At 40.6% G+C, this 12,077-nt stretch overlaps 1 protein-coding gene across 1 annotated transcript; it reads left to right on the top strand.

Annotated features, from left to right (window-relative positions):
- The first annotated feature begins 7,442 nt into the window (after positions 1-7,442).
- On the top strand, positions 7,443-12,029 carry LOC104441731. Its single transcript, XM_010054934.3, has 3 exons — positions 7,443-7,741; positions 7,929-8,079; positions 8,702-12,029. The coding sequence occupies exon 3, from the start codon at positions 8,769-8,771 to the stop codon at positions 11,757-11,759; it is 2,991 nt and encodes a 996-aa protein (XP_010053236.2). The 5' UTR covers positions 7,443-7,741; positions 7,929-8,079; positions 8,702-8,768; the 3' UTR covers positions 11,760-12,029.
- Positions 12,030-12,077: the final 48 nt, after the last annotated feature.

Here is a 12,077-nt window from a genome sequence, read left to right as displayed (position 1 = left end):
GGCGCTGACGTCATACTTTAAATGATTTTTTTATTTTTCAAATGGCTTTTTAAAATTATTTTTTATTCAAAATCTTTAAAAATTAGATTAAAAACTGAAAAGGAAAATCTAAATTCATTTTAAAAAGGAAAATCTAAATTTATTTTTAAAAAAATAAAACTATTCAAAAAAAAAAAAAAAAAAGGGCACCGGTGGACTTCCACCGCCCCGCCGCCGCCCATCGTTGGAGGGGCCGGCAACGGTTCCGGCCCTCGCCCGGGCAAGGCCTCGCCAGCCCTCACGGGGGCCGGCAACCGCCCTGGGCGAGGCCTCGTCGGCCCTCGCTCGGGGCCGAGGCTCGCCAGATCTGGGCGAGCCTCGCCCAGGGCGGGCAACGGTCGCCGGCCCTCGCCTGGGGCCGGCGAGGCCGGCCACCCCGCCCAAGGCCGACGACCATCGCTCGGCCCCTCCGGCGATGGGCGGCGAACGGCGGGGGGGAGAAGAGGGCTGATTTTTTTAAAAACAATTTTAAAAATAAGTTTTATAACTTTTATTTTTAATTTTTGGTGAATTAATTTTTTTAAATGAATAAAAAATTATTTTAAAAATACACGTGGAAAATAAAAAATAATTTAAAATGACACGTTAACATTTTTAACGGAAAAGGCTAACGGTGTTAACTTTAGGATTCAATTGAACTAACTTGACAAGTTTTAGGACTTGATTGAACTTTTTATAAGTTTTAGGACTCAATTGCACTTTCTGACAAATTTTAGGACTTCTGCTGAACATATCCCTATAAAAAATTAAATTAAAATAATAATATAAATGATATATAAATTCTAATATACAATTTAAAATAACAACAATTTTCGTTTTAATTCGTTTATATTTTTATTTATATATTTTAATTTCTTGCTATTCTATAATTATATATGCTATCCATATATTCTTAGTATTTGCATTTATTACATATTTTAGGAATGTTAGTATAGTTTATTATTTAAAGAAATATTAATTATGGAATGATAGAGGAAAAAATGAAATTAGAGAAGGGAAAAATACTAAAAATAAATAAATAAAAATGAAGTAGAAGAACCCAAATATAGTCTTTTTAAAATCATTTTTCTACTCTCTTTTTTTCCAAATTCGTCCATACTTTATAAAATGATTCGCCATTTTCCTTGAATCATTTTGATGAAGGAATTTTTCTTTTTGTCAAATTGATGAAGGAATTTGTTGAGTTTGAAGTTTATATATATATATATTCTCATAATACTCTCTCTCTCCCGCCCCCCCATAATCAAATCTGCTCAATCAATCACTTTTGTCACCTTCTTCATTCAAACAAAACTCCATTACAAGAACCTCAAGCTCAAATAAATGAACTCAATAGTAGAATAATAAGCCACCGCCAGACCACTAGCATCGAATCGACTAACTTTACCACTGAACCATCTCAGATCAAGACATGGTACCTCCTTAGCGCCACATAACCTACGTCGATACTATATGTGTAATTAAAACCATTATATGTTTTCAAATTGGCCAACTCATCATCTCAATAGTCAGCTCAGTATTCTGATGGTCAAATTTAATTTAAGGGTTAACCAGTGAGACCTTTTATAAAATGTACCGAGAGATTTTGGAAGGGTAAAAATGGTAGAAGGATGGTTTTGATTTTTGAGGGGGTCTCATTATACCTTAGTTTAACCTTGACTATGAGGATAGAATATTAACAAGAGGGACATAGATTTAGGCCTGGGCTATCGTATATGAATTGATTTTGGGCCAAGGTGTAGTTGGACTTACTCGGCCTGGATAAGAAGGTTAAAAAGGAACTAGATTTACTTTGGGCAAACAAATGTTGTTCTTCGCTGGAAAAAACATTAGAGAAGATAATTTCAATAATGCCAGCTCTTTCTAGAAAAACCAACTCAATCGTCATGGCTCTATTTATTTCAAGAAAAATAAATGGTTGAGAAAACATCTTTTTAGTATAATCATTTGTATTGCTTACAAAAATAAATAAACGAAAAATATCTTCATCATTCACAAAGATATTTAAACATAAATTATTATCGATAATGAAAATATTTTTCATTGGCTAATTATATCAAGTGGTATAAGCAATCATTTATAAGAACACGTTTTCCAAACCATTTATTTTTTGTAAAACAAGCGGAGCCTAAGTCTCGGGCTTTTCATTTCACTTCTTACAATGAATTCGCCAACTAATAACCTCTAAAAAGGGCAATTAAGGGAGCCATCTTATCTTCTCCTCCGTAATTAATTATTGTCTGATAAAGAACCCCCCCCCTTCCTAACTCGGCTCAATATTCAATACTCTCGCATGTTCTAGGGTACAATTGAAAATTGAGGTGCACATACCAATGTCCAACTAAGCACTAGTGATGGAAAATGTCTTTAGCAGCGGTAGATAATTTAAATTTTGTAGGCCATGGACTAGATCTGAGGCTAGCCCTCTTTTGCTCTCCACTTATAATACTTCATAAACAGCTATAAGCACATTTTTCTCCGCAAAATCAACTAATTTAATCATTGATATTTTACTTGAAAAAAGGCAAGAAGGGGTAGACAACTGGATTCTTAGGTTTTAGTACGACATAAATGTGGAGCAAAGTTGCTGATTATGGGCCTCATTATGAGTGATTGAGGCTGTTGGACTATTTAGACATCCAACTATCACTTTATTGAAAAAGTGAAGAAAAGGTGACGCACCAAAGAGAAACACACCCCCCAAAAATTAATGGCCTTTCTCTTTTCTTTTTTTTTCTTTTTTTTTTGTCCCTTTGTGTCGCATTAAAATGTAATTTATTTGCATGAATAAAAATGGAATTTAGAGGGACACAAGGTCAATTTTACAGACAAGAAAGTCAATTTTAGTGGTGGTGTTACGAGGAGGTTTCAAACAAAGGCGGGGAAAGTCAAAAGGCGAGGGGCTTTTGGTTGAGTTGATTGACTCGATGGAACACTCCTTGTTATGTTACCTCTACAGGGGTTTTTTTCACAAAGAAATAAATTCAAATACACTAATATTCCTCCATTTATCAGTGCGGGGTGTGAGTGATTTTCAAGATGATAAGTTCGGAGTTTTTGTTCTCTAATACGGAGAAAACACAAACTTGCCCACTTAGGTGCCTTAATAAGAACTCCCTCTACTCAATCTCAATCACTCATTTCCATTGGTTTGGAGAAATCTGAACGAGAATTACATTGGAGTGAAAATTCGAACAGCATATTTCTTCACTCGCAACAACACACATCTTGTCATTGATCCCATTGGTACTACGCCATCATCCCACAAGCCGCTAAGCAAGGAGGTGATGCTCCAAACTCTCTAAGATCAATCTGGAACTAAAAAATACATAACAACATGCATGTAAAGATAACCAACTGGCCACAAAGAAACCCACAAAGAAACCCGCATGTTCTTCCTTTATTTATACATTTTCTAAAGTTGTTGGCTCGTCCACATCCCAACAGGCATTCGAATGCGGAATAAAACTAGGGTTTCTCCCCCTCCATCTCAAACCAAGCTAAGCCAATCGGATGTCCTGTTGTGTTTCTTAGGAATGGACAAAGGGCCTATCAGTACCTCCCCGGAGGGAAATGATTGATTAGACTCGGGATCTGGTGACCGTCCATCGGACCACTGTTGAATCGGGTCCACTTATCCTATTTGCTCGAGCAAAGGAAAACGCCAACATGAGCACTGTCTAATCCCTACAACAACTCCAACAGCGGCACACCACACGACCTTCGACTGAAAAGGCGAATGGATTGACCGGTTCCAAGACGAGGGCTCTTTGCAAAACTCTTTGTTTTTCGCCCGCATGAAATCTTGTAAAGCTTCAACGTCGCATCATCATCTGCTGCGCGAGCCATGGCTGGTAGGGGTGGTCCGAATTCAACACGATTTCAAACCCCTTCTTTGGCGTTTCACTCTACCTCGAGACCCATGACGTGTCGAGCCTAGAGACCGCGATCGGGCTTCGGAATCGGCAACGTGGGGAGAGATCAGAGCCGTCGAGAGCTCGGGGGCGATCACATGATTGCATGTGCTTTTGGAGAAGCGCCAGCCAAAGGGTCGTTTGGACTGATGCTGGTGAGGACACGGCCGAAATTGAACAATCGCACTAAGTCAACCGAACAGTGTGCTTTGGCAGACGAGGGAGAGATTATTTTACATCAATGTGGGGGGGACCCTTGTCCCAAAAATAGGAGAAAAAAGAAAGGATAAAGAAAAGGCATAGAGGAATTCGCGTGCATTCCGATACTTTGTTTTTTCGAAACTCGATATTATCCAATCATACAAAAATAATAATTGACATGAGGAGGACTTTTACCCACTTTGGACTCCACCAAAATATAGCTTCTTTTGTTGTTTCTTGAAAATTTTGCGGGACATGCTCCCCACTCAAAAGTCTCTTGGTCAATTGGGTTTTCGCTTCGCCCAAAAAAAAAAGGGTTTTCACATTATAATTTTAGAACACAATCATAGAGTCCGTGAGAAGAATATTAAGATATTACTAATAATGCGACTATGTCTTCGACTAGATCGAGTTGATGGTGCTCGTGCATTTCTTTTCATTTCTTTTCTATTTTTCAGAAAATGAAAAGAAATTATGGAATCAATGAACATGATAAATGGATAGGGTAATTAAGACATGTAGATTTTTTTCATTTGAGGAAAGAGCTATCGAATTCAAATATTTTATTAAAAAAAAAAGGTTAAGCAAAGTACTCCTTTTTTTTGGGTAAAGAGCAAGGTACTCATATTTAGATACAATAAAATAGGTAATTATGGTATCCTCACGACATATTATATTCAATTATCCTACAAATTGCTAACAAAACTCACGACATGAAACTAGGGGTGGAAAAAAAATTATAAAAAAAAAAAGAAGAACAAGATTTCATTATGATCATATTGTAATTATGGGTGTGCAATCAGCCTAGGTCACCTGAGAACTAGACCAGAACACCCGAAAAATAGGTCTGGGAGCAGGTTCCTATCTTAATCAATATGAGAACCGATTTTATTTTTTGAGAACCGGTTAAAACCGGTCCAAAAATCGGTTCCAAGTAAAGACCCACCCCAAAACTAGATCGACTAGACCGGTTGTGATATCGATTTTTACTAATGTTAAAAAAAGGAACCCCAATTGCCTCCCTTTCTCTCTGTGTCTCTCTCTTAGTCTATCTCTATACGCCCACCCACCATCGTCATCACCATCATCAATGCTGCAGCTTACAGAAACGCAACCCGACTCGTTGTTGCCTCTTGTTCCGCTGTCGCGAGACTCGCCATCGTCGCCGATGCAGCGCAAACTTGAGCAAGGTGAGTGTGAAATTGATTAATTTATTTTTGTTAGGGTTTTCGATTTTTTGGAGATGGGGTTTTTACAATCTCTTTTGATTTTGACGCCGGCGTTGGGCTTCCAGGTGTAGGTGTTCCGGTGCTTGGGCAGGCCGCGCCGATTGCTCATGTCTTCTCTGTCTTTGACTCCTCTTTTATCTTCTCAATTCAAAGTAATGAAATATGGGAGTAGGCGTTCTGGTGCTTGGCTTACCAGTGTAGGCATTTTGGTGCTTGGTTTTACGATAATTAACCTTATAGGTCCTTAATTTTTTATTTAGTCAAAAAGTTCATGTACTTATTAATTACATGTACTTAATGTTTCAATATAAATTAGAAGCATTACGTTATTGTTTTTTTGCGTATTTATGTAAAATTCGAAAATGTATAAGATATCGGATAGTTATAAAATAGGTTATGATGCAAACGCGGTAGATTCTAGAACCAGACTGCAAAAATAAATTAGATTCCAAAATAGGTTCTAGTGCAAACAAAGTAAGGTATATGATTCAGAAAAGGGAAATCAGTTATAATTGGATAGGGTATAGGGTTCAAGGTTGAAACCTACCCAATTTGAAACCAATTATCCTTAATTGTAATATAATTTAAACATGGCAATCAACTTCATTAATATCGACTGAAATTGTAGGGCTGAGTGTATCTTGTTAACAATCGTCTTCAATAAGGCCCATCTCGGGTAACAAGATAAAAGAAAGTTCAACGATCTTTGATGCACTAACAAATTTTTCAAGAGTCAACCAAACCTATTTAGGATAGTGAAGAGGGGGATGAAAAATACATGACGCCCATTAATGGAAAATCCAATGGTAAAGTAAATGAATGTTAATCAAATCGGATTCACCATGATGACGAGAATCAATTGCCAAATCAAGAATTAAACACGTCCGTCCACTTCCATAATAAATGAGATTTCAAGAGGGTTATGCCCCTGATTTTCTTCCCCTAGGTGTTGACCTCCCCCTTGCACTTATTACTTTGACCATTAGACCTTTCAGGCTATAAGAATCCATAGATTTTTGAAACCCAATTTTATACTAGACAAAAAGGCATCGATAAGACGGTATGGCCATCGGATAGCCGATTTCCCTAAAGTCTTTCGGTGAACTTCACCAACCGCAGGAACACGGCCATCGGGATATATGAAGTTGTAAAGGTATCATCTTCACGTTCATTCTCCCCCTCGACACATAGAATATTTCTCTTACACCTGTGCTTTACATACACGTCATATATATTTCTCGTGAATTTCGTTGGGATTTTACTGTTAGAATAACGAACAACAACCTCTCTGACCTAGAGATAACCGTCGATTATCTTAATATCGCGAAAAGAGTACATACCAATCAAATTTGAGAAAGATAACTCTAAACTATTTATCTCGTAATCCTAGTTAAACTCCATATAAATTGGGGCTAACTGGGCACCCTAGATGCCTGATTCAGGGTGAAGCAGTTTAAGAACTTGCTTAAGTTCACACCCATCTTTTATAAGGGGAGAAGAACATTTCCACTAGGAAATATGAAACATTTCTAATTTTGACTGAGCTGAAGATTAAAAAAAAAAAAAAAAGGAAATGAGTTTCCTTATCGCAGAAGGAACAGTTCGAATTTTCGAATGCTCGCACTTTAGTGGGGGTCTTAGGAGTAGTCTACTGGGTCAGCCCTCGAGGATTTATGTCTAAATAACGATTTGTGGCGAGGCCTCACCAGTACTACCGCGTACCGGAACATCGTGTGATCTCTGAAGAGTGATCTTAGGCGATCCCACGATCATAAATAAGAGAGGGAGAGAGAGAGAAAGGAAAATCTAGAATAGGATTGGACCCTACGACATGGTAATACCATCACCATCATCTCCGTCAGATCCGTAGCTTTGGTGGGTCCCTACACGACTTCTCCTTCTAACGGTGTCCTCCCTTCTGCTCCCCCAAAAAAACAAAAGAGGCAAAAAAAAAAAAAAAAAAAAACCAGAAAATTCACCATCACCTCAGCAGCAGCAGCAGCACAGAAAAATATATTTTCGGAGAGAGAAAGCGACTTTTGGAGAGAGAAACCACAGCTTCTGCTCCTCTCTAGTAGACATCGAACCCAGTGTTCCCATCATCCTTTCTCTCTCCTCTCTCTCTCTCTCTCTCTCTCTCTATCGAAAGATTTGCGAGTTTTCTCTCTCTTGCCCGTTTCACCACCTCGCGCTGAGTTCGCGTTCTTGCCATATTCTTCTGGCCTCGCGTCCGTTCGTTTCCTTTTCGAGCCGGAAAATCTTTCCTACCCATCTGCCGCTGCTCCTCACCGTCGCTCTCCTCCTCTCTCTCGCGCGAATCTGGAACTTGGGTCCGCCGAAAAATCCTATCTTTACGAGGTACGACACTCGGATTGCTCGCTCCCGCTTTCGCATTGGCCCCCCGTCGCTGTCCGCCCGATTGAATTCCGACCAATATCGGTTTCGAGCTGTATTTTTTTCTTTTTTTTCTTTTTTTGGTGGGCTCTCTGTAATGTGCTTGACACCGGTTTTTCCGTCTGTGTTTTTCTGGTTGGTCCCTCTGCAGACGTGAGCTGGATTGACTGCGGAAAAGAGTGAAGTGGGATTCTGGGGTTGGCTTGGAATTCACGTCACGAGAGTGGGATTCATCTGGATTGGAGGCCGGTTCGCGTGGAATTTGAATCCGCCCAATGCAATGATCGACGATTCCGGGCTCAGTGAGTCTCCAGATCTGAATTTCGTTGCTGGTTCTGTTTTATTGTTTTTGATGAATTCTTCGGCCGAGTTCTTTTTTCTCTTTGTTTTTGAATTCGGTTTCGTGTATTGGATAGCTCGGTTGAAGCTGTGCTGTGGTTTTTCCAACGAGAAAAAAACTGTACTTGTAGAGTGCCGTTCCCTTTTTTGTGCTTTTTTCAGGTCTGCGATCTCATCTTGTTGATTTCTGTGCATCTGTTGCCAGGAGTAGGGACAAAAACCTTGACGTTCACCCATCATGTCTGTCCTGTTCTCATGTCTATGTTAATGGGAGCATATGGAACACACTCATCTGGCTACTGTTTATCTTGTAGTATCTAGTTGATATCATGTTTGATTTTTGAAATTTTTGCTTGTTGAGATGCTGAAAGGCAGTTGGTTTCAGTTGTTATGCTGGATAAGGCTTGTTAGATTGTCGATGGAACTTTTCTATTTTCGATAATAACGACAAGCCGTCGACGGAATTTGATTTGTTCTGCTTTCCTAGATTAATTGTTTCTATATATTCCCTTCATTTATGTGTCCAGGAAAATGGACGGAAATCGCCAGGTGACCTTACCTAATTCTGAGTTGTGCCTATTTCAGGACGATTCTCATAATTAATGTGGTCTAATGGGGCTTGACGCGTGTTGAGAATGGAAACTGCAAAGATATGGATTTTCGAGAAGATAGTTCCAGGTTCGGGCCGTTACCAATCTCTACTTCGAGGAATATGTCATCATCATCTTCAACATTCTTCTCGGCGAACCAGTCACCCTTTTTCTCTCCGAGTTCTTCGACATGTCAGAGATCCAGCTCGATAGGATCAGAGGTTCTGCTTGGCAGATTAAAACACCAAACTTCTAGTGGGGGAATTTTGGACCTCGAAGCTCTTGATGCAAATGTTGGATTTATTTCAGCCAACACATCACAAATGCCCGCTGCTGGTCTTTCTGGCGACTCCCGCAAGTTCGACCATGCATCTAGTTCGACTGGTTTGTCAAACAGCACTGTATCCGTCTTCAGCAACGCCAATGACATAGTCTACTCCGGGCAGCGAGAGAAGCAGAGTAGGCATGGGAGAAGCCATGGAAACCTATTAACTCCAAGTTCAGTCTCTCTCTCCACTAACAGATTGAGGAGCTGCGACGTCTTTATAGGTCTGCACGGTCGCAAGCCGTCATTGCTCAGATTTGCCAATTGGCTCTGTGCCGAGTTAGAGTGCCAAGGAATTAGCTGCTTTATATCTGATAGATCTCGATGTAGGAACTCTCGCAAGCATGGCATTGTCGAGCGGGCCATGGACGTGTCGACTTTTGGTGTTGTGATCTTAACCAGGAAATCCTTTAGGAACCCTTATACCATAGAGGAGCTGCGATTTTTCTCAAGCAAGAAAAATCTGGTCCCAGTATTTTTTGATTTGAGTCCAGGTGATTGCCTTGTCAGGGATATCGTGGAGAAGAGGGGAGAATTGTGGGAGAAGCATGGAGGAGAGCTATGGGTTCTGTATGGAGGTATAGAGAAGGAGTGGAAAGAAGCCGTTGGTGGCCTTGCTAGGGTTCATGAGTGGAAACTGGAATGTCAGGATGGTAACTGGAGAGATTGCATCATAAGGGCTGTTACTTTACTGGCTATGAAGTTAGGGAGGAGAAGCGTCGCGGAGCGATTGGCTAAGTGGAAAGAGAAGGCAGACAAAGAGGAGTTCCCATTCCCTCGAAATGAGAATTTCATTGGTAGAAACAAGGAATTGTCTGAGCTTGAATTCATTCTATTCGGAGACATAAGTGGCGATTCCGAAAGGGATTACTTTGACCTCAAGGCTAGACCTAGGCGAAAAAATCTAACGATCGGTTGGAAGAAGAGCAACCTTTTAGAGGAAAGAAGGAAGGAGCATCAGCTAGATGAAGCCAGCTGGAAGGGAAAAGAACCAATCGTGTGGAAGGAGTCAGAAAAGGAAATCGAGATGTTCAGCTCGGACTTTCGCCCAAAGCAGTACCAACCAAGGCAAAAACCAGGTGGAAGGTATGTGAAAAGAAAAAGAGCTACGAAGATTTTGTATGGAAAGGGGATTGCTTGTGTTTCAGGTGACTCAGGCATTGGCAAAACGGAGCTTCTTTTAGAATTTGCTTATAGATACCATCAGAGGTATAAGATGGTTTTGTGGATTGGAGGGGAGAGCAGGTATATAAGGCAGAATTATTTGAACCTGTGGTCGTATCTAGAGGTTGATGTTGGTATAGAAAATACTTTGGAGAAAAGCAGGATCAAAAGCTTTGAAGAGCATGAAGATTCTGCTGTTTCTACGATTCGGAGGGAACTCATGAGGAATATACCATTTTTAATTGTGATTGATAACTTAGAAAATGAAAAGGATTGGTGGGATCATAAGCTTGTAATGGATCTACTTCCTCGATTTGGAGGAGAAACTCACATAATTATCTCGACGCGCCTTCCTCGGGTCATGAATATGGAACCTCTGAAGCTCTCTTTCTTATCAGGTATCGAGGCACTGCAATTAATGCAGGGAGGTGTCAAAGATTATTCACTCACTGAAATTGACGCCCTCAGAGTGATCGAGGAGAAAGTGGGACGATTGACCTTGGGTCTTGCTATTGTGGGATCTATTTTGTCAGAGCTCCCTATAAACCCTAGCAGACTCTTGGACACCATCAACAGAATGCCCTTGAGAGACTTGTCATGGAGTGGAAGGGAACGGACATTGTTGAGGCGGAACACTTTCCTTTTGCAGCTCCTTGAAGTTTGCTTCTCGATATTTGACCATGCGGACAGACCAAGGAGCCTTGCAACCAGAATGGTTCAGGCAAGCAGTTGGTTTGCCCCAGCTGCAATCCCAATTTCCCTATTAGCCCTAGCAGCTCATAAGATACCTGAAAAGCATCAAGGTACTCGGCGGTTCAGAAAATTATTGTGCTCCTTGACTTGTTGCTGCTCTTCATCATACATAAAGAGATCGGAGGCCGAAGCCGCATCGATGCTGTTGAGGTTCAACATTGGGAGAGCTAGCATCCGACAAGACTGCATCCATTTTAATGAGCTCATCAAGCTTTATGCACGTAAGAGGGGAGTTGTAGGAATTCCGCAGGCTGTGGTTCAGGCTATAATCAGTCGCGGTTTTGTATATGAGTACTCGGAACATTTATGGGCAGCAAGTTTTTTGCTCTTAGGGTTTGGTACTGATCCTGTAGCTGTGGAACTCAAGGTGTCTGAGCTATTGTATTTTGTCAAAGAAGTGGCTCTTCCTCTTGCAGTGCGGACATTTATCACATTTTCACGCTGTAGTGCCGCCATAGAACTGCTACGCCTCTGCACTGATGCTCTCGAAGCAGCGGACCAAGCGTTTGTTACTCCAGTTGATAAGTGGTTGGACAAATCACTTTGCTGGAGACCTGTCCAGACTAATGCTCAGCTCAACCCTTGCCTTTGGCAGGAGCTTGCTCTGTTAAGAGCGACGGTCCTGGAAACCAGAGCCAAGCTAATGTTGAGAGGGGGACATTTCGACATAGCGGACGACCTCATAAGGAAGGCTATTTTCGTCAGGACTTCCATCTATGGTGAAGATCATCCAACAACTGTATCAACTCGCGAAACTCTGAGCAAAATCACCAGGTTTCTTGCGACTATGCAAATCAATTCTTCTCCATAGATCTTTACTTTTCAGGCAAGCAAAGAAAAATCAGATTAGATTCATAGGAGAGTATCCAATAAACCCGCTTCGAAATTCCCCAGAGAAGTTTGTATACCATTATCTTGTTATTCATAAGATGACTGACAAGTTCTCTGATCCTACCCCGCCTTATCATCTTGAGATTCACTAGCCTCAGTTTGACAGGAGGTTGTATAGCTTTTGACATAGAAAATTGTTGTTAAAGTGTTATACTAAGCTTCAAATCTTTTTTCTTGGTATCTGCTCTGAGAAATTGGTCTGTGCAAAGCAAAATGTTTCATTTTATTTACTAGTAGA

Source organism: Eucalyptus grandis, chromosome 4, assembly GCF_016545825.1.
Source record: "Eucalyptus grandis isolate ANBG69807.140 chromosome 4, ASM1654582v1, whole genome shotgun sequence".
In the NCBI taxonomy this organism is placed as follows: domain Eukaryota; kingdom Viridiplantae; phylum Streptophyta; class Magnoliopsida; order Myrtales; family Myrtaceae; genus Eucalyptus; species Eucalyptus grandis.
Note: the sequence above shows the minus strand (reverse complement) of the source record. Positions and strands in the feature narration are given on the sequence as shown.